Below are 22,213 nucleotides of genomic sequence, written 5' to 3'. Positions count from 1 at the left end.
AAAGAGGGAAGAATCTCTAGAGGAGCAGTGGCATGAACCTGGCTCAGGAGTACAATTTAGATAGATATTAGAGTCATTACTCCCTCCGGTAGCAACATATCGAAATAGAGAAATGCTCAACAACTTGTTAGGACAGACAGAAAGGTTGGCAGCAGCTACTAAGAAGAGATTTAAAGATCTAAATTTGCAATTGCAAGCTACATCAAGAATGACCCTACAAAAGAGAATGGCATTGGATTTGCTACTGTTAAAAGAACATGGAGTTTGTAGTTACCTGAGTAGGAGAATAGATCATTGCTGTGTACACATTCCAAATGTTACACTTGAAGTTGAGAAAGATATTTCTCAACTGGCAGAAGTAGAAATAAAAACCAAGGAAATTGAAAAGGAAGCACAGCATAACTGGATAAGAGCAATATTTGATTCTTTGGAGCTTCACCTGTCTTGCTGGATTACATTTGCTATACAGTATATACTAATGTTTTTAGTATTTTTAGTGACTATATAGATTGTATATAGATGCCTCTTAGGTGTGATCGAAAAAGAAAAGAAGCGATCTCTCCAGTTGCTGAAGGCGATGACCTGTGGGCGGCAGAATGAAGAACACTCCCCACCTCGTTATGAAAATGTTACTGTCAATACTGTTGATTGAGCATCCTTGCAGCAGGACTGAAGGATGCTCAAAAGAAGGGAAATGTTGGAAAAGAAATGAAATTTAGCAAAATGTTTAATTATAGTGAGTTGTGTGTGAATTGGTTTGTTAAAAACAGTTTTGTAGCCGTTGAAAGCGTGTGTTGAGTTTTGTGTGTAACCTAGCAGGTAGTCTTAGGGATTTAATAAATATTTAAACTAGTGTAGGAAAGTAAGAATGCTAACCTGTCTAGAGGCAGCATACAATGCTCTTAGAATAAGATAAGCAGAAGATTTATGATTTTGTTTGTGAACTAAAGAATGTATCACAAGGGGTCTGTAGCTAGGCAAGGGGAACTGTTTCTTAGAGACCTTGTTATGAATCGCATGTATAAAAAGGGAAGCACCCATACGTGAAATTGGGGGCTCGGACTTGGGGCGCTAGTCCACCGGCTCCCCGGGCCCTTAATAAAACACCGCACAAAACTTGAAACTTATCCGAGTTTTGTGTCATTTATCAATCAGGCAACAGCAGAACCTTATCCACTCAGGTTACAACATTTAGAAGAGAAAAACCAGAACCTGCCAGGTCAGACGGTAGGTATTGCCTCCAGATTGAAATATTTGCCAATTCATTCCCCAACTTAGTGACTCTTCCTCTTTTCCTTTTAGGAGTTCATGCTCCGCCTGTTCCATAATCTTTCTCTTTGTTAGGTTAGAATCGATTCCTCCACAGGTACTTACCACTCTGCCTTTGCTTGTCAACTCGGTTGCCTCGAGCTACGAGAGAGGTATAGTCTTCTCGGCAGCAGAGGTATTTCTTCAGGAGGGTCTAACCTATCACTGTTATGCTGTTTCGGAGAGAAGGAGCTCATTATCAAAGGGTACGAGGGATCGGATTACAGGGGCACCGTCTATGATTTTGCCAAGAACTTGACTCCCTCCTTTTTCTTTTGTGGCTGATTCTACCGTCTATCTTGACAAATTTTACATTTACACCCTCTACTGTGGGGTTAATGAGGTCTTCTTCCATGATTTAATTAATATACAATCACCCGGTTTAAATGTGGTAGTCCATTTTTCAGGTTTCTTCACAAGTCTTTTGGTTCTGCTGGCATGAAATTCACCTTCTTTCTGTGGTGGTCTTCTGGGCTATCATGCTCTTTACCACAGTTCTTCCCTATATCGCATTACGGTGGTCAAGTATGTGTTAATCTGCTGGTCCCTGAGGCTGGGGTGGTCTTGGAGTGTATCCCGTACAGCATTTCGAAGGGGGAAACCCCCACATCAGCCCTAGGCTGAGTTCTAATATTTAATAGTACCAAAGGTAAACACTTGATTCATAACCACTTTGTTTCTATCATCAGTTTGGTGAGTTGTTTCTTTATTTCCCCATTCATCCTCTCAACTTTTCTTGTGCCACGGAGTGTGATGGTCTCATTGTATCCCCATTATTTTCATTACTTCCTGAATAACTTTAGACGCCAAAATGTGGTCCTCTATCAGAGTCAACTATTTCTGTGACCTTATATTTTGGTATAATATTTTCAGACAAAATTTGAACTCCTCAAACCAGGACTAGCAGGTATCGATGTCTCCCTACTTTAGCCAGTTTAGTAAAATCAATCAAAATGTGTGTAAATAGAGGTCTGCCAACCCCCCCCCGAAGGGACGTTCTCGAAATGGGCTTTGTTCTCCTTCAAGGCAGGTTACACATCCTCTTATTACGTGTTTGTTAGGGTATGCACCCTTATTATTCTTAAAATTTATTTCTTACCTATTTTCCCAAAGGCTTCTCTAATTACAGAATGATATCTGTCTATTCCCCTTTAACACCCTTTATAAAATTTTGTCGGAAATCTTTTCCTGGTGGTGATGGACTTGCCACTGCTCCCAGCAAACTTCAAAGGCATACAAAAGGATTATTCACTCAATGCATGCCACTTAACAAAATAAGAATAAGGCACAAAAACATTTTTTTCAGGCTCTAAAATAATTATGAATCATTTTTTACAATAAACCAAAAGAGTAACAAGAATAACATATACACAAATTTAATCAGTATTAACTGCACACCAAGCCTGTTCTCCATTCTCAATCAATTGGTATATGCTTTGAACAGGGCTAGGCTCTAATGGAAATTTCTCGGATGTTCATGTTAACATTTTACACACAAATCATAAAATAAGCATTTAGCATAAATTTATCTAATGTCACTTAAACCTAATAACACTTAAACTTAAAACATTTGAGCTTAACCGAACTTAACATCACTAAAACTTATCTTTACTTAAACTTAACAGAAATTAAACTCAACAGAATTTGAACTTAGTAGAACTTAGTTTAGCAGACCTTAACTTTTACAAAACTTAAACTTAACAGAACTTAAACTTAACAGAACTTAAACTTAACAGATTTTCAAATCAACAGATCTTACATGTAAAATCACTTAAATTTAACAGAACTTAACTTTAACACAACTCAACCGACTTTAAATTCTGCACGACTTAAAAACACTTTAACTTAACAGGAATGAAATTTAATTATTTAACTTTAACAGTATTTAACCCTTAATGACACTCAATAGACAATTTAACTTTCCACCATCAGAGTTTCTGGGCTTCTGATGCACTTTGTCAAACAAAACACACATATCCAACACTCACACAGTTTGGCCAAACTACATAAAACATACATTCCTTATTATAAAAACTTCTACCCTAACTTATTTGCTTTTATCACTTCAAATTGTAATCCTAAAAAGCAGATTCATGTACTATGGTAGACAAAACGCAAAAAATTCTGAAATCATATTTTTATCTTTAGTATGAGCCTTCTGTGAGAGGCTCTAACACATTTTGGTTCGCAGCATTGTATTGAGCAATAAAATGTTTGAGGTCTTTAACACCTTGCTCACCTCTTTCATGCAAATTCTGCCTCAGGGCAAGCTGAATGGGTTTCTCTAATGATGGGTCTTTTTCTACTAACATCTTAACTACCATGCTAAAGGTTTCACAGTCTTGTCTGTAGGCCTGTTCAATTTCCCTTGTTTTAGTTGTAATTGTTTTTAACCTATCTAGAGGCTGCCTGTCTGTTAGATTTAACTCTATAATTTTTGTCTCGCTATGGAGGCCAGATTCATTGTCCGTATTCTGCAGTTGAGTCAATAATTCCTGATCAACTGGAGCATTTGTGACATCGACATTTCCCTGATTATTAGTTGTATTTACCACAGGGAAAGCTTGTATTTCACTCATAGTATTCAGGAAGTCATAATCCTGATGATCTATTGCCTCCCTTGCAATTGCTTACCAATTTACCCACGAAACCCTATTTTCAGACCCTCTATTTACATCCTGCATCCATTCCTCTTTCTCATCCCACTTCCTCTTACTGCATTCCCTCTTAACGTGTCTTTTATTCCCACAATAAAAACAAACACTCTCCTTCCTCCGCTCAATCCTCGGAGTTCCAACTCCTTCCCTTCTTGCATACACCTTCTGAGCTTCTCTTAGGAGCTCATTCAATCCTCTGTCCTCCCAGTTGTCTAGTTTTTCAAGTTTCTTTCTGATATCTTCCCATGATTTACCACAAAATGCATCTTTAGAAAAGATTGTCCTGCTGGACTATCTGGGTCCAGTCTTGAATACATCTGTATGTTTCGCCTAAGTCTTTTTAAGCAGTGTGTAGGTGCTTCATCTTTTCTCTATTATTGATTACCTTGTAGATATTTTTCTTCTGTTTCTTATTAATTTCTTTGTCGATATTTTGTCCCTTAAGGGGAACTGAAGTAAACCCAATCCCGGCTTGAGCACCCGCATCGGCATTTCCCTTAGGGGATAGAGGTGCAGCCTTTTGGTTTTACTTTGAGTCAGTGGTCCCCAATCATCTAGATAACCATCCGGGAAGGGGAGGGGATCCCCCTCCTGACTCCCAGTTTGAACAGGGGGTGCATTTGGTGGGGGAGGAGTATATGATGGTGATATTAAGGGAACCTCCTCCTTCTTCTTATTTTTGTAATTTACGCAGTCATCTTTCTCCCTTAGGGGGTACTTTTGCTCATTGTTAATTTCTGAAGGACATAATTTTACACTTAATTTGCCTTTAGATACCTCTATTCCTATTCTGAATTCAATCATAAGATCCCGCCCTAAAAGATTACAATTGGCTTCTGGGACCAGCAATAGAGACCCATTTTGGAGGGTCCTTTATTTATTACGTCTTTTATTATAGGTACCCCAAAGGATTCCCCTTTAAATCCTTTCAACTGCACCATTTCTGTGGAAAGGGTGCAGCCTTTGGGGAGAGTTCAAATTGTAGATTGCTCGATCCCTGAGTCCACAAAGAACTTGTGGATCTGTTGCTGGGCACCTGTCATAAGTTTTATCAGGGGCTTCTCTTTTTCTCCCAGCAAATAGAACTCCTGGTCTTGAAATCATTTCCCATTCTTTTCCCTCTTTTGGCATGTTCATTTTAGGTGTCCCCTCTCCCCGCAATAATAGCAAACAACCACTTGATCTAACATGAATCCCAGCGGACCGTCTCTAGGAGCTGGGGGAAGTTTACCAAGTTTATCGGATACAGACGGCTTACTTCTTGACTGTCCCATCCTCTGGAGCACGCCCGCCCGTCTTATGGAGTCTACTCACACAACAGATCTGCTTTCACTTCCCCTGGTTCATGGCCCACGCTCTCGCGAGCAGTGGAAAACACACTACTGAGGGCCCGCAAGCGCTTGGGGAATCCGAGCTGCCAGTTCCCCTCTCACTCGCAACACTCCAGGTTACCCGACCCAGACCGAACGATCACTGCACGATACTTACGCGTCCTGTTGTCCTGCGTCTTTGTCCAGACCTTTGTGCACAAAGTTTACAGGGTCGACTGGTTCCCTTTGCTTAGTGCCTTAAATTTGGGTTCGTGGGTAGGGTAGAAGGGAAACGTCAGATCCGAGACCACCAGGGCTGGTGCAGCGCCTTCTCGGTAAAATCCGCCCTCCGCAATTATCCCTATCCGAGTCACAATCACCAAATTTGTTATAAATTGAGATGACAATTTGCCAAGTAAAACCAATTGAGAATTTATTGATTACAGTGGGCAAGGCAATAAGCAAATCAGCACTGGGCGAGGGGAGTCTCCGCTCCGCCACTGTCACACCCTTCTGATTTTCTGTGGAATTCTTATACAGTCTGGCCAGCTGGGCACAGAAGGTGTTTTCCAATGCTCTGAGACTGTCTGCTGTGGAAAGTGGTTTTAATATCCAGTAGAGGAATGACTTTTGCATTTGATGGAGCTGTGCTTTCCCTTGGCTTTGTTGGCTGACAAGAAATGAACATCCCTCTGTGTCTCAGGCAGCTCCTTCTCCAAGGAAAACAGGTGGGAGTTGGAGCCAAGGAGCTGAAAGCTGCAGTGCAGCCTGGGCTGGAGGGAGCTCAGATTTGCACAAGGCTGCTGTGAGTGCCAGGGCTTGGATGGGGGAAATGGTGGGGTGGGGGTAGGGACAGAGTCTGATTGATTGTCAGCCATGAAGGGTCTTGATTTTCATATCTATTCAAACTGCATGAGGAGGTACTTGGATTCAGTGTCAATTGGAGACTTCACATATCAATTTATGAACAGGAAAACAAAACTAAACAAGACCTAAAATATCTATTCTCGCTGTCTTTTTAAATATCATGTATTCACTTTGAATACACTACTGAGATCTACTTAACCACAAATGATTTGGAAATTAAATCAAATTATTCCCAGAGTCTTGGCTTGTTCAGGTGTTCTGAATGTTAATGAGCCCTGGGACACTGAATTCCTGCACTCAAGAGCTGAAGGCTGAACAAGCCTCTGGAGCAGGAAAATTCAGCAGCAGCCTCCAAGGTGCTGAGGATGTCAGCAGCCCCCACTGAGGCCATCCCTGCCCAGAGACCGTGGGGGAATGGGCAGACAAGGAGAGCGTCCCTGGGGCTGGGGCAGCACAACTCAGAGGGACCAGTGGCTCCAGCTGGGAAATGGAGTGTGGAATGTGACTGGGAAAGCCTTGCCGGGACTGTTCCAAGCAGGACACACAAGCCCTGACTTCCATCCCCCAAACAACTCTCTCAAAGACACACTTCAAAGGATTTACAATTGTTTGTGTCCTGTGGTTGAACTCACTGGAGAAATACCAGCAAGAGATTCTCAGGAGCTCCAAACAAGCAAGCAGCTTCACTGTCAACTTTAGAAAATCAGAGAAACTTTGGCAAATGGTTTATCATGACATTGTAGTGGTTTTGGTTTGTTAATTTAAGATTTTTTCCAATCTTTAGATCTCTTAATTAATGTATTGATGAGTGGGGTTGGTTTTACTGTCGGTTAATTATTTATGTATTTATTTTGTTGTGAGATAGGACTATGAGAAATGTAAAGTAGGCTTAAAATTTTAAAATGGTAAAAAGAAAATTTTATTAAAAGCAAATTTTAAAAAGGTAGTAAGAATTAAATTCTTTAGAACCCTTTTTTCTGTACAACTTTTTTTTTAACCTGACAATGTAAAGAAACTAAACTAAAAATTTCTAGTAGTTTACTATTTCTACAATTGTCTTCTTTAAGTTTTAGGGAGAGAAGTTTTTCTTGTTAAATTTATGGAGTTTTTTTACAAGAGGAAAAAAATTTTTTTTGTGGTTCGTAATTTTGTCATGGCTAACAATTGTCTGGGGAACTTTGTTATTGTGAAATTCTTTTATTGCTATAAGCTTTTTTACAGCTTATTGATGGGTCATGTCAACTTACGAGGTATTGTTTTAAAGGTGAGTTGCTTAAAGGTAAATGTTTTTATTATTTACTTTTTAAAATATTTTTATCTCTGGAAATAGAGATCTTCTCTTGTGGGTACTAGATTACTTTTTTTTCAGCCTGAACTTTTTGTGAAATTGCAGGATTTTCATAATTTATTTTAATATGGAGGTTTTTGTTTGATATTATTTTAAATAAATTTTTGTATAGTTTTATGTGTTATAAAGAAAAAGAGTTTTTTCTTTATAGTTTATAAGAGGATTTTAGTTTCAAGATTAAGGTATTTTTTCTTCTTTTTTATTGGGTATTTATTTCTTCCTTTCTTACTTTGATGGTTTTATGGGTTTTTTTAATGTTTCTATTTTGTTTTTTTCTGTTACTTGAGGGATGATTGAAGTATTGAAAGGGTTAACATCTCACCTGCCAGTAACTTGTGGTGGAAGTTGTGGTTGGGTTGTGTTAGGATTGGTTTTATGGTTGGTTTTTGCTTTTTTTTGTCTTTAGCTGTAGGGTTACTTTGTATGAGTTGTAGAATGTAGGAGTTTTTGGTTTTAGTAGTGTTAGGGGGGAGGGGACATGGTGGTAAGATTTTAATAGCTGTGGCTGGCTTTGTTCTGGTTGGGGTTTTGTAGTCTCATTTGTTTTCCCAGTCCCTTCACCCCTTTCCTTGACTCTGAGCCCCTGAACTTCCTTCCCAGCTCTGCCAGCTCTTCACGTCCTGTTGTATTGGAGTAGGATCCCAATACTACCAGGTAGATTGTGCCTGGGCTGGTCTGACCCTTGCTGCTGGCCAAAGGCAGCAACTGTGTTGTATCACCTCAGAGACACCTTTGGCTGGCTGTATGTGGCAGCAGGCACTGAAACAAGTCCAGGCTTGTAGAAACTCAGTTTACCTCTGGTGGAAAGGCTTTAGGCGATGGTGAGGAGAAAAGGAGACAGATTCTGCCGGAGGGTTAATATCCAGAGTTTTATTTCATGGTCACAGACATCTGAATCTTAGTAACAGCTCCAACAGAATCCCGACCGCATGGCCTGAGTGACTTTTTAAGCTCCGGGGGGAGGGAAGGGACAGGTGAGCCACCAACCAGGTGAGAGGGGCAGGGTCTCAGGGGATGATGACACCCAGACAGGCCAATGACCCCCAGGCCTGAGGAGCATCCATTTGACCAACCACTCGAGGCCTTGCTGGAATGTTAAGCCTGATTGACAGAGCTCACTCAGCAAGGGGGCGAGGGGGAAGGGAGAGGGATATTGCCCCACCTGGGAAGGGACTGGGAAGGAAAACAGGAAATTGCAACACACTACAACACTGTTGTATACATATTGTTGTATTTCGTATTTCTGGAGTCTCATACCTTCTCTCGGTGTTTTCTCACACGCAGCTCTTCACAGCAGTGTTGCTCCTGCTTCTTCATCAGAGCTCCTCCAAGGCTCTCCCTGACTGCCCCACCCCCTTTTATCCCAGCTAAGTCCATGGGCTAGAGCTGCTGCCCAATCAAGGACATCACAGCTGCAGCCCATTTACAATAAATCAAATCGGGGCAGGGACACTTATACAGTACAGAGGTCTTTTAATGCAATATTTATATTTACTCAGGCCCCTATAATGTCCCCATTTTGCTTGGCCTGTGGAACCCCCTGGATCCCCAAACTCTCACTTTCAGCCCCCCAGCTCCCCCAAATCTCCATGTCCCCTCATTCTCCCCTCCCTCCAGTACCGGGAAGTGGCGCTGTCGGAACCCAACCCAGGGGTCCCCAGTCCTTGATTGTGGGGGATGTGGAGGGGACCCCCTGGGAGCGCTGGGGGAGTGAGCGGGGCTGGATGGAGCCACAGAAAGCAGGGGTGGTGGGAGGAGCTGAGCTGAGCTATTGGAATACCCAGAACTGGGATATTGGGATGGCCAGGGCTGGGATATTGGCACAGACAGAGCTGGGATATTGGGATAGCCAGAGCTGGGATACTGGGAGAGCCAGAGCTGCAATATCGGGATAGCCAGAGCTGGGATACTGATAAACCAGGCGGGGATATAAGGATAGCCAGGGCTGGGATATTGGGATAGCCAGAGCTGGGATATTGGGATAGCCAGGGCTGGGATATTGGGATGGCCAGAGCTGGAAGATTGAGATAGCCAGAGCTGGAAGACTGGGATAGCCAGAACCAGGATATTGGGATAGCTAGAGCTGGGATATAAGGATAGCCAGTGCTGGAAGATTGGGATAGCCAGGGCTGGGATACTGGGAAAGCCAGAGCTGGGCTATTGGGATAGCCAGAACTGGGATATTGAGATAGCCAGACCCAGGACGTTGGGATAGGCAGAGCTGGGATATCACGATAGCCAGAACTGGGATATCAGGATAGCCAGAGCTGGGATGACCACAGCTGGGATATTGGGATAGCCAGGGCTGGCATATTGGTACAGCCTGAGCCGGGATATTGGGATAGCCAGGGCTGGGATATTGGGATAGCTGAGCTGGGATGTTGGGATAGTCAGAACTGGGATATTGGGATAGCTGAGCTGGGATATTGGGATAGCCAGGGCTGGAACATTGGGATAGCCAGGGCTGATGGCTCTGATGGCTCTGGCTGATGGCCAGAGCTGGCACACTGGGACAGCCAGAGCCGGGATATTGAGATAGCCAGACCCAGGACGTTGTGATAAACAGAGCTGGGATATTGGGATAGCCAGAACTGGAACATTGGGATAGCCAGGGCTGGGATATTGGGATAGCCTGAGTCAGAATATTGGGATGGCCAGAGCTGGGATATTGGGATATCCAGCCCTGGCTCAAGGACAGGACCTGGCCCATGGCCGACAATGCCCTGGAGACGGGGCCGGTACAACCAGAGTGGGGGGAGCCAGGGCTGGGCTGGGATCTGTGAGAATGGAGGACTCTGAGGGGCTGGGATGGGATCTCTGGGGATGGGGGGGATCTGTGAGGCTGGGATGAGAATCCAAGGGGCTCCCTGGGGCTGGGACACAACTCCATGGATACGTTCTATCCTCGTTCCCAGGTCTCCACATGCTACAAGTGGTTTCCAGCTGTGACCTCCTGTCCAGTGGAGAGTCCATGGATCTCACCAGTATGGCTGCAAGGGCTGGGATTTCATCTCCTTCCAGCTGGGATCCAGGAGCTTTGCAGTATCCAATGGTGCCACATGGATCAGCCAGAGGTGCTGGGAATCCAAAGGGATCATGGTGGAGCAGACGAAGCATTACCTGGGACACACCTGGGTGGAAATACATCAGATGGGGTTGGGGGCCTCTGGAGCACAAAGGTGGGTGTGGGAGGGGAAGGGCAATTCCTATGGGAATGGGGGATTCAGGAATGGGGGACTTGGGAATGCAGGAATTACCATGGAATTTCCATGGCCAGATCTCACTCTCATTCCAGTCAGGTTAGAATTCCATGAATGGATCCCACCCTAACCCACTGCCATGGGAATTCCATGGGGAAATGATTTGAATGGATGACCAATGCAATGCCAGCAGTGCAATGAGAAGTAATCCCTGCTGGGATTCCATGGGACATCAGTCCCAATCCTTTGCCCAGGCTGGCTCTGCTGTGCCTGTGGCAGCACCAGGGGAGTGCCCTGTCCCTGCTCTGAGCCCAGCACGAGCCTTTCCTTGGCTGTTGTGTCCCTGCCCAGAGCAGGAGGGCACTGCTGGAGCAGCTCTGGTGGCCGTGGGCACCCAGCTGGGCTGCAGCCACTGCAGGGGCTCTTGGGAAATGTTCCAGAGCAAAGCTAAAAGTAAACAGTTCCTGGAGGGGATTCTGCCCCTGGGACTGTGCTGGGAGCCCAAAGACACCAGCCCGAAGTGCTGGAGCTCAGTGTCCCTCGGCCAGGCCATGTTCTGCAGCTGTGCCCTGTTCCTCGGCTGTCCCCTGTCCCTGAGCTGTGCCCTGTCCCGTAGCTTTCCCCTGTCCCTCAGCAGTCCCCTTGCCCTCAGCTCTGTTGGCCAGGAGTGGCAGCGGGACCCGGGGCAGCCCTGGGGGAGAACAACCCTGAGCCCCAGCAGGGCCAGTTCCCCCAGTTCCCCCCACGTCACTCCCAGCATGAGCCCTGTGTCTCCCAGTCACCCCCAGGATGCTCCCACTCACTTCCAGTTACACTCAATATGATCCCAGTATCATCACGGTCACTCCCAGTATGATCCCAGCATGATCCCAGCATGGTCCCAGGTGTTCCCATTCACCCCTACTATAGTTCCAGGCACTCCCAGTATGGTTCCAGTCCCTCCCAGTATGATTCCAGTATGAACCCAGTCACTCTCAGTATGGTGCCATTTGCCTCCAGTATGGTCCCAGTTATCCTAAGTTACCCAGTATAATTTCAGTCACTCCCAGATACCCCCAGTATTCTTCTACTAACTTCCTCTATGGGTCCTCTGTGATCCCAGTCACTTCTGGTCTCTTCCAGTATATCCCAGTTGCCCCCAGTGTGTTTCCATTCACTCCCAGTCGCTCCCAGTAGCTTCCAGCATGATTCCGGTTGCTCATAACCACTCCCAGTCACTTCCAGCATGATTACAGTCACTTCCTGTATATCCCAGTTGACCCAGCATGATCTCAGTTGCCCTCAGCCTTCACCTAGTCACTTCCAGTATCATCTCAGAATGACCACAGTCACCATCAGTGTGGTGCCATTTCCTCCCAGTCTGATCCCAGTTACTCCCAGCATGGTCCTAGCTACTCCCAGTCCGATCCCAGTTGCTCTCAGTGGCCCCTAGCATTGACCCAGTCACTCCAAGTATGATCCCAGTATGACTCCACTCTGATCCCAGTCTCCCCCAGCATGGTCCCAGTCAATCCCAGTTGCCCCCAGTGTAGACTCAGTCACTGCCAGTTGCTCCAGGTACCCATTGAGATTGGGTTCCACCTCAAAATTCCCTTAATCCAAAGATGACACCAAGACAAATTCTGCCATTCCTGACAAGTCTGGCTGACCTTGGCCTAGTGAGGCTCTCATCTGCCTTCCAAACACTGGGGCTCTGTGCTATGGAAAAGAACAGTCCTTCTCATCCAGGTGCCGATGGCCAAATTTGGGTTCCACCTCCAACATTCCCTGTTGTGACATACTGGAGGAGATTGTTGGCTCTAAACATTTCATGTGTGGGGGAGGAAGGGGCGGGTCCAGCTCTGCTCTGCTCTGGAACCCAAGCCCTGCCCTGCCCTGGAACCCCAATCCCCCCAGAGCCTCTATCCCAGCCCAGCAGTGTCTGCCAGTCCCTGGTACAGCACAGGCAATGCTCCACAGCCACCTCTGCAGCCCCAGCCCGGCGCTTGAGGGACCAAATGAGCCGAAGTCCTCCCTGGGGGAAGGGCCCAGGAAGACCAAGGGGTTGTTAAAGCTGACCCCAAGGCAAGCACACATCTTGACCCTGCCTCCTCTTGGAATTTCCTTCTGAACAATGCTGGAATCCAGGAGTTGGTAGCTGTGTGGGCACTTCTCCGTATCTTATTTGTCTTTCTCTCTTTCTAATTCCCTCTTCTTGCAAATTTTGAGTAACCTAAAATTGAACAGGCTTAGAGGTTGTGAAGTTGAATAGGCCAAATTCATGCTTTGAGAGGTGTGTTTTTTTGTTTTTTTTTTTTTTGATTAAGTGTCCTATTAAATCTTTTGCCAAAGTTTCTCTGATTTTCTAAAGTTGCCAGTAAAGTCCTTGTTTTGTTGTTTTTGAGCCCCTGAGCATCTCTTGTTTGTATTTCTCCAGGGAGTCCAGCTCAGAGTACACAAACAATTTTAATTCCTTTTAAAAGTCTCCTTGCAAGAATTGTTTGGGGGTTTGGGGTCAGGGCTTGTCCATCCTGCTTGGCACAGTCCAGGCAAGGCTTTCCTAGCCACATTCCACACTCCATTTCCCAGCTGGAACTGCTGGTGCCTCTGAGTTGTGCTGCCCCAGCGCCAGGGATGCTCTCCTTGTCTGCCCATTCCCCCACGGTCTTTGGGAAGAGATGGCCTCAGTGGGGGCTGCTGATATCCTCAGCAACTTGGAGGCTGCTGCTGAATTTCACTGCTCCAGAGGCTTGTTCAGCCTTCAGCTCTTCAGTGCAGGAATTCAGTGTCCCAGGGCTCATTAACATTCAGAACATCTTAACAAGCCAAGACTCTGGGAATAATTTGATTTCAGTTTTCAAATATTTTTTAGTTAATTAGACAGATTTCAGAAGTGCATACAACTGAATATGTTCTATTTTAAAAGACAGGGAGAAAAACTTATTTTAGGTCTTGTTTAGGTTTTTTTTTCCCCCTGTTAATAGCAATCTCCAGTTGACATTGAATCCAAGTACCTCCTCATGCAGTTTGAATAGATATGAAAATCAAGACCCTTCATGGCTGACAATCAATTAGACTCTGTCCCTACCCCCACCCCACCATTCCCCCATCCAAGCCCTGGCACTCACAGCAGCCTTGTGCAAATCTGAGCTCCCTCCAGCCCAGGCTGCACTGCAGCTTTCAGCTCCTTGGCTCCAACTCCCACCTGTTTTCCTTGGAGAAGGAGCTGCCCGAGACACAGAGGGATGTTCATTTCTTGTCAGCCAACAAAGCCAAGGGAAGGCACTGCTCCATCAAATGCAAAAGTCATTCCTCTGCTGGATATTAAGGCCTCTTTCCACAGCAGACAGTCTCAGAGCAATGGAAAACACCTGTGCCCAGCACAGATCCCAAGGTCCCCCCAAACCCTCCCTGCCCCTATTCTGCCCAGATTTGCTCTTTGAACACACGAGTCACAGGCTGAAGTCAGGAGCTCCCTCCGTGGCCAGAGGAGGAAAAGAGAGAAAGTGGATGAAGAGCTGTCCTATGCAGAGCCAAGGTCCAAGTGCAGCACTTGCAATGGGAACCACAAATCATCAGGTTTGTGTCCTTTGGGGTCAGGGACTGGTGACACTCAGAGGCACAGAAAGGTTTCTTGCCAACAAACACAAGTTAAACATGTGACCAGTTTAATAACCATCACCGCTCTTCCCTCAGCTCTCTGGGATGTCCCAGCAGCATCTGACATGTCCACAATCCCAAAGGGATTTCTGTACAGGAACAGTTATATACAAAGATAAAAGAAAAGGTAATTCTCTGATGGATATAAAGGCAATTAAGATGTAGACTGATGTGGTATTTATTTGAACTTCAGAAAAATGGCAACTCCCTGAAGCTCAAAGCATGAAGCCAGTCAATTGAGAGGCACTGGAATGACAAGAGAGAATCAGGAGGAGGAAATCTGGGAGGAATGGGAAGGGCATTGATGCAGGTGGTCTAGTGAAGAGATGTCTTTAGACATGGCCATTTTAACATGAGAGATTTAATTATTCCAGGAGAGCTGGAAACGCCTGAGGGAAGAGGGTCATGAAATATTAGACTGAATAATGGTGACACGAGTAGAGGGGAAGATCAGCATTTCTTGTGCTGCTAGTACTTCAGGCCCTACAGCAACACCAGGGCCACCAGGGCAGCGGGGCAGGGCCACGGCAGCAGCACTGGCAACACCAAGTGCTGCTGCTGCTGGGCACAGCTGCTGGGCCAGCACTGATCTGCCCCCAGCTCTGCACACAGACATTGCTGCTGCAGCTCCAGAGAAGGTAACAAAAGGGCATCTCTGCAGAAAACTTTGCTGGGAGATCCTTTTGTTCCTTTAAAACCACCAAGTGGGTACCTCGTCATTGACACCATCTGTGGCTACAGGGAAGGTAGAGAGAAACAAAAAAAAAATGGCACAAACATTGACCTTTCTATTTGGACAATATGGAAAAAATATAACAAAGAAAAAACTCTCACAACCAAACCCATAAGAAGTATCAAAGATGACTCTTATTCCAAATGATTTGCAGAAATTGGCCAGTAGTTTAATGTTTGTGAAACCACCCAGTCATCAGTCTCCTCACTGCAGCCTTGAGCTCCTGGTTCCTCAGGCTGTAGATGAGGGGGTTCAGGGCTGGAGTAACCACTGAGTACAGAAGTGAAAGGGCCAGATTCAGGGATGGAGAAGACAAAGAGGGGGGCTTCAAGTCAGAAAATGTGGCAGTGCTGAGGAACAAAGAGACCACGGCCAGGTGAGGGAGGCAGGTGGAAAAGGCTTTGTGCCGTCCCTGCTCTGAGGGGATCCTCAGCACAGCCCTGAAGATCTGCACATAGGAGAAGACAATGAACACAAAACAACCAAGTGCTAAACAGATGGAAAACATAAGAAGTCCCAGTTCTCTGAGGTCTGAGTGTGAGCAGGAGAGCTTGAGGATAGCAGGGATTTCACAGAAGAACTGGCCCAGGGCATTGCCCTGGCACAGGGGCAGGGAAAATGTATTGGCTGTGTGCATGAGAGCATGGAGAAAGGCGCTGACCCAGGCAGCTGCTGCCATGTGGGCACAAGCTCTGCTGCCCAGGAGGGTCCCGTAGTGCAGGGGTTTGCAGATGGACACATAGCGGTCATAGCACATGATGGTCAGGAGGGAAAATTCTGCAGAGATGAAAAAGGCAAAAAAAAATAATTGTGCAGCACATCCTGTGTAGGAGATGTTCCTGGTGTCCCAGAGGGAATTGTGCATGGCTTTGGGGACAGTGGTGCAGATGGAGCCCAGGTCACTGAGGGCCAGGTTGAGCAGGAAGAAGAACATGGGCGTGTGCAGGTGGTGGCCGCAGGCTACGGCGCTGATGATGAGGCCGTTGCCCAGGATGGCAGCCAGGGAGATGCCCAGCAAGAGGCAGAAGTGCAGGAGCTGCAGCTGCCACATGTCTGCCAATTCCAGCAGGAGGAAGTGGCTGATGGAGCTGCTGTTGGACATTTGCGCTGCCTTGGCATGGGGATCTGTAACAAAAGTAATCATGGAATAGTTGAGTTTGGAGAGGACTTTAAATATCCCAGCACAGCCTGGGGGCACTTTCCCCCCACTGCCTTCCCAGGGCTCTGCTGCCTGGAGCTGTCCCTGCCAGCAGCTGCTTCCCTGTGTGCAGGGCTGGGCCCTGCCAGTGCTGCCAGAGCCCACCCCAGCCCTGGGGACTCAGCTCTGCCTTGCAGATCCCTCTCAGCTCAGGCACTGCCCAGGGGCAGCTCTGGCTCTGCAGGATCTGATGGCAATGTAAAAGCAACCCTGACGAGGCTGGAAAAGTGACACTGATGCTACTCTAAGGGGCCCTGCGCTGATTTCTTCTACTGCATGGTATATTCAGATCTGTGAGAATTTGTTTTTTTTATTTTTCTCAGCCTGAATTGAGAGATGAATATCTATGGGCAATTTCCCAGCCAGGCAAACCAGAGCATTAGATTTAAAAAGCAGGCATTCCTCTGCTATGCTGCCCCTGACTTGCTGTGCTCACTGTATAATCTACTTGGAAATGTCCTGCGGTTAAATGCCATGCTGGGAGCAGTTCTGAACAAAGCAGCATCCTCCCCACACAAGGAGAACACTTCTAAGCTTTACCAGTTGTCTTCTACCACCCAGATCTTGTCCCTCAGTGCCGGGAGCAGCTGCCAAGGCTGGCTGAGAGCTGTCCCTGGCAGGCAGCAGAGTCCCTGCCCCAGCACAGCACCCTGGGCTGCAGGACCTTGCTCTGCAGGACAGCCCTGGGCACCCCTAACTGCTCTGCACAACAGACAATCAGAGAATGTACTCACAGGGTCTGTAGGCATTGCGATGTTCCTGCTGTAGGAGATGGCTCCTGGAGCTGCAGCTGCATTGTCCTGCAGCCAGAGGTTCCTGTGCCAAGGGCTGGCAGTGATTCTGCCCCAGGCACTTCTCAGCCCCTTCCCAGCCCTGACTGATTGAAGCTCTCTGTGCCTCTGTGCTGTGCCCAGGGTGGCTGCCGGCAGTGCCCCAGCCCTGCTGGGCTGGCAGAAGAGCTGCTCATCAAGAGAAATGTGCTTTTGAAGCTCTGCTTGGTTACCAGGAGCTGCCTCTATGCCAGGAGCCCAGCCCAGCTCAGCAGCACAGACACAGCACAAGGACTTGAATGAGCCTCTGGGGCTTTGTGCTCAGGCCCTGAACATCAGTCCCTGAGAGAGAGCTGAAGAAACCTCCCCAGAACTCCAAGTCAGAATCCAACTCCAAACTTTCTTGGACTTTTAATGGGTCCCAGAGAGGGACACGACTGAGAGTGTCCCCAGGCCCCAGGCAGAACAGAGAACTGGAGGCAGTGATAACAGGTGGGGACAAAGAGAAGCCAAGTCTTGGTGCCCTGGGGCACAGCAGCAGGGTCTGTGCCACCAAGGGCTGTGAGGAGACACCTTGTCCTGAGGCCCTGGGGCCTCCTGGCACAGCCCCAGCCAGGCTGGGCACTGTCAGCCCCTTGTCCTGCCCTCAGCATCCCCCCCTAGCCCACATCCCAGTGGCCTCAAGGATCTGCTGGAAGGAGTCCCTGTGGAGCCTTGCTCAGGAATGGCCCTGGGGGCTCCTGAATGCTCCCTGCAGGGACTGCAGGTTTTTCAAAGGACTTTGGGTTTAGCTTTTGCCTTCGAGTGTCTGAGAGGTTTGTGCAATCAAGGCCTCCAATTATCTGCTGTAATTAGTCCCTGGAGAGCCTTTGTCACTAAAAACACTCAGTGGGGCTCATTAATACTTCAGAGTACTTCAGTTATTTTAAGTTCTTGGTGTTTCCCTTTTGATACAGACTCTGTGAGTGTTTTGTGCAATCATGGCCCCAAGTATCTGCTTTAACGAGTTCCCTTGAGAGATTTGCACTGACATGTAGTGGGCCTCATTAATGCCTTGAAATACTCAAAGTTTAAGGTACTTTATGGATTTAAGAATACTTTTAGGATTCTCCTTTCCACACTGAGTCTCTGAGAGGTTTTTGTGCCATCCTGGCCACCACTTCTCTCTTCCAAGAAGTCCATGATGAGCCTGTGTTGGGTGTCTTCCCCCTTTCTGTTTTACAACATAGATGGGACTGAAAATATTTTGTAAGACTTTCTTAAAACATCCAAACACACATAGGACTATTAAAAATACAAAAACAACCAGTACGAAAATAATAGTCCTATTTAGCTAGACATCATCCAACCTTTTAGTCCCTTGGATTGGAATAGTTCATTGAACCAGTCTTTGTTTTCCATTTGAGGCTTCTTGAAACCTTCTTTCAGTACCTGAGTGCTCTTGTGGATTGACTCGCTGTGGCTGGAGAGTTTCATGCAACACTTGCCCTCACAGTCCACACAGACATGCCCGTGTTCCCAGAGTAAAAACTCTCCCGCTTTTCTGCAAGGTGGCATGTCTGATGGTCGTCATGTCTGAGAGCAGGCCACTCAATGCAAGGGAGTAGCATTGGTTTGCTCACTTAACAGGCACCTAAGATGGTCTAATGAAGATGGTCTAATGCAACCACCCAAGGTAGTCCAAATTGGGGGTGCTACCATCCAATACCTGGATTAAAGCTTGCAAAGCCAGCTCTTTGATATCATCCAATACTTCTCTGGGGATACCTGCTGCTTGGTCATCTGGTAGGCTGTGTTGTCCTTCTCCAGCCAGATTGTTGATTCTCAATTCCGCCCTTGCCTCATATTAATTGATTTAGTAATCACTTCCCCCCCCTTCCCACAGGGTGTATTCTGTAGGTGATAACAAAATGGTCATAATATATTTTAAATCATAGGGAGTTAAGTGCTGTAAACATGGTCCTCATTAGGCCATTAAAACAAGATAAGTCCTTCCTATGCTCTTTAGCTGCCCTACACAGATCCTTGATTTCCCCATAAACCAGTGGCTGAGACCTGGGATTTTGCCCCCTTCCTTCATAATATATGGGTGTAACAAGGAGTTTCCTACCTATTTGCCAGTCTCCTTCCCTAACTAGATTGTGGACTTTTAGGGTGGAGTTCTGGAGCCACGGCCCAGGGTGAAGGTGGAATGATTGACAGTGGGGCATGACCCGCAGTTGTGGGAGTGGAGTCTGGAGGTTCGTTAAGGGTGGAAGAGAAGGTTGTGGTAGCAGGAAGTGGAGGAGCCAAGTTGGCGGGAGGATGGTCAGGCCAAATTCAGGATCCTTCCATCTCGAGTCTCCAGGTCACAGTGCTCCAAGAGGGCATTTCCATCACCATCTTGGAGCATCGTGGAAGGTCCAAGAAAGGCAGGTTTGAGAGGAGGTCCTGAGTTAGGAGTGACCAACCAATTGAGTTTTCAACACACTGCTTGCTGGTGAAGGGCCTCAAGGATGGTGTGGAAGATGGGGAGTATGTGGGTTGCAATGGGGTCCCTTTAGATCGAATGGTTGTACAGTTTAACTCCCACTGAGTCCCAAAATTTGGTAGTATAGATTTTTTCAGCAAGGGCATCTGGAAAAATTTTAATAATCCACCTCACAATTGATTTTAATTTGTTCTTTGTAAATATTTTGTCATGATCAGTGAGAATTAACAAAGCATCCATATATGCTCCTTTCTACTTTGGACATCTGGCTGCCCATTTTTCTCATTCTCCACCTTACGGGGAACTGTCACCGAACACCCCAAACCAATTATGGGATGTGGGTTCATACTGTAAAAACACAGTGGCAAAATGGGCAATGTCTTGCATTTCCCCAAACCCACCTGCAATCCTATGCAGGTGAAACCGTCATTGTCCCTGCAGATCCTGGCCAAGGTCCCTCAAAGCAATAACGAATCTGCTGGCCTGGCACAATCCAAAATCCTAGGGCACACTGGCCTATCCACCAGCTAACCCCAGCTGACATGATTCAATGTGAGGGTCCCTGTTCGGGTGCCAGAAGTTGCAATGAGGGTGGCTGTGACAAACCTTTCTGGTTCCTCAACTTCAGGGCAAGGGGGGTGAAAATGAAAAGGATCAGATGCTGGGGAAGATGAAACAGGAAAGCCTTATAAGTATGATTGCCTGGCAAAAGATTTTGAGAATATGGAAACTATAAGTAAGATTGAAATGAAAGCAAGCTTTGAGACACCAAGCCTTAGTTACTGAACAACTGGAAAACAATGGTATAGCCGGCTGAAAGTAATCTTCTTTGATGAAATAATACCCTCTGCTTGCAGACAGGTCCAAGGGTCAGAGCAGACCCTACTAGCTAGGCGGAAGGGGTCCAAAGAGTAGTTTTTATGGTTAGTGAAAATTAGAATATGCAGCACAGAAGAAGATTTATTGTATTGTAATAGGAACTCCCCTCCTCTTTCGGGTATCCATTTTGGGCGCCTCTTTTGAACCCCTCTTTCGGGCCTGCTCTGAGCTGTGGCTGGCAGCTACAAACAAGGCCCCTTCACTCACACCCTTTGCAATAAACCCCAAGTTCCAAGACCTGTCTTCTCATCTCCGTCTGTCCCAATCGTTCTAGTCCCTGATGATTCTACAAGCAGGATCAATGGAGTTGCCCAAAAAAAAACTTTAGTAACAGGGTGAAAAACAATAAACATGGAGAAGTTGAGCACAGTACGAGGGGTGGGATCCAAAGACCTGAGATAAAGGCGAAGCAACAATATATACACTTGAGGGTAGAACACTCTAGAACACAAACCATAGAGGGGAAACAAGTAACAAAAAGGGGAGGAGAACTTGGACAACTTAGCATAACAACACTAAAGGCTTATGAGGGAACACTCAAACTCACCATAAGTTAAACAAATGATTCCTAGGGCTTGAAACTTGTGCTCAGGTCTTCCGGGGTAAAATCTGTCTGACTCTGAGTTACTTCTGGCCTAACTCCCCCACCCTCTGCTTTGCTCTGGCACCTTGGGACCATATGGCCCAACAGAGCCACAATGATCTCCTTAGTTCCACGAGGTTCTACAGTGTCACGATGGTCCCTTAAATCCATGGTGCTCTGCAGTGTCACAATGGCCGCTTCATTTCTCAAGGCTGCCAAGTATCACATTGGTCTCCATAGGAAGGAAACCATAGAGCCCCCATATTTCAGAAGCTGAGGAACAGCAACCACCAGAGGACAAGGCAAGCCTGATCTGTCTGTCCTGGAAGGTTTGCTTGGAGTAACTCTTGGATATTTGAAATTATGCATGCGGAGTCCTAATTTCAGACATTTGTGCCTGGAAAAGAAGGATGGGGAGGTTTTTTCATAAAAAGAAAAGCACGGAGCCCTTTCCAGTGTTTGGAAAATAGGTGAGTGCTGCCCCTCAGGAGTCAAAGACCAGCAAAACTTGTCTGTCCTGGCAACTTTAGTCTGGGAACAATCCTTTAATACACAAAAATTTGGAAGTGGAATCCTAATTTTGGCCATGGATGCCTGGAAAAAATGGACAATTCTTTACCATAAAAAGAAGAGCCCAGAGCCCCAGTGTTTCAGGGGCAGATGAGAGCAGCCTTCCACATTCCAAGGTCAGTCAGACCTGTCAGGTGACCCCTGGGAGGCCAAGGCAGCATCACCAATTTAATGTTCCCTTGGTTCCACAGGGCCCTGCAGTGTCACATTGGCTCCTTGCTTCCATGAGGCCCTCAGGTGTCATAATCGCCCCTTGATTACACAAGTCCTTAAGGATCTCAATGGTCTCCATAGTTCCACAAGGCCCCACAGTGTCATAATGCTCTATTGGTTCCATGAAGCCTTGCTGTGTCCAATGGTCTCTTGGTTCCATTGAGGCCCAGTACTGCAACAATGATTCCCTTGATTCCACAAGTTCCCAAAGTGTCCCAATGGTCCCTTCCGTCCATGAGACCCTGTAGGGTCACAATGGTCTCCATGATTCCATAGGGCCTTGCAATGCCACAATGCTCTCCATGGATGCACGGTGCCTCGCAGGATCACAATGGCCCTTTGGCTCCACGAGGCCCTGAAATGCAGCAATGGCCTCTTGGTTCCACAAAGTCCCACTGTTTCACACTGGCTCCTTGGGACCATGCAGCCCAATAGAGCGACAATGATGTTCTTGATTCCATGAGGCCC

General features: G+C 46.6%; 1 protein-coding gene across 1 annotated transcript; it reads right to left on the bottom strand.

Moving 5' to 3' along the window:
• Positions 1-15,231: 15,231 nt before the first annotated feature.
• LOC131096386 (olfactory receptor 14C36-like) lies at positions 15,232-16,164 on the bottom strand. Its single transcript, XM_058044726.1, has one exon. The coding sequence runs from the start codon at positions 16,162-16,164 to the stop codon at positions 15,232-15,234; it is 933 nt and encodes a 310-aa protein (XP_057900709.1).
• Positions 16,165-22,213: the final 6,049 nt, after the last annotated feature.

Source organism: Melospiza georgiana, unplaced genomic scaffold, assembly GCF_028018845.1.
Source record: "Melospiza georgiana isolate bMelGeo1 unplaced genomic scaffold, bMelGeo1.pri scaffold_29, whole genome shotgun sequence".
Taxonomy (NCBI): Eukaryota; Metazoa; Chordata; class Aves; order Passeriformes; family Passerellidae; genus Melospiza; species Melospiza georgiana.
Note: the sequence above shows the minus strand (reverse complement) of the source record. Positions and strands in the feature narration are given on the sequence as shown.

Excerpts from the sequence above, each read along its gene's own strand:
- LOC131096386 (XM_058044726.1), bottom strand. The coding sequence starts at position 16,164 with ATGTCCAACAGCAGCTCCATCAGCCACTTCCTCCTGCTGGAATTGGCA.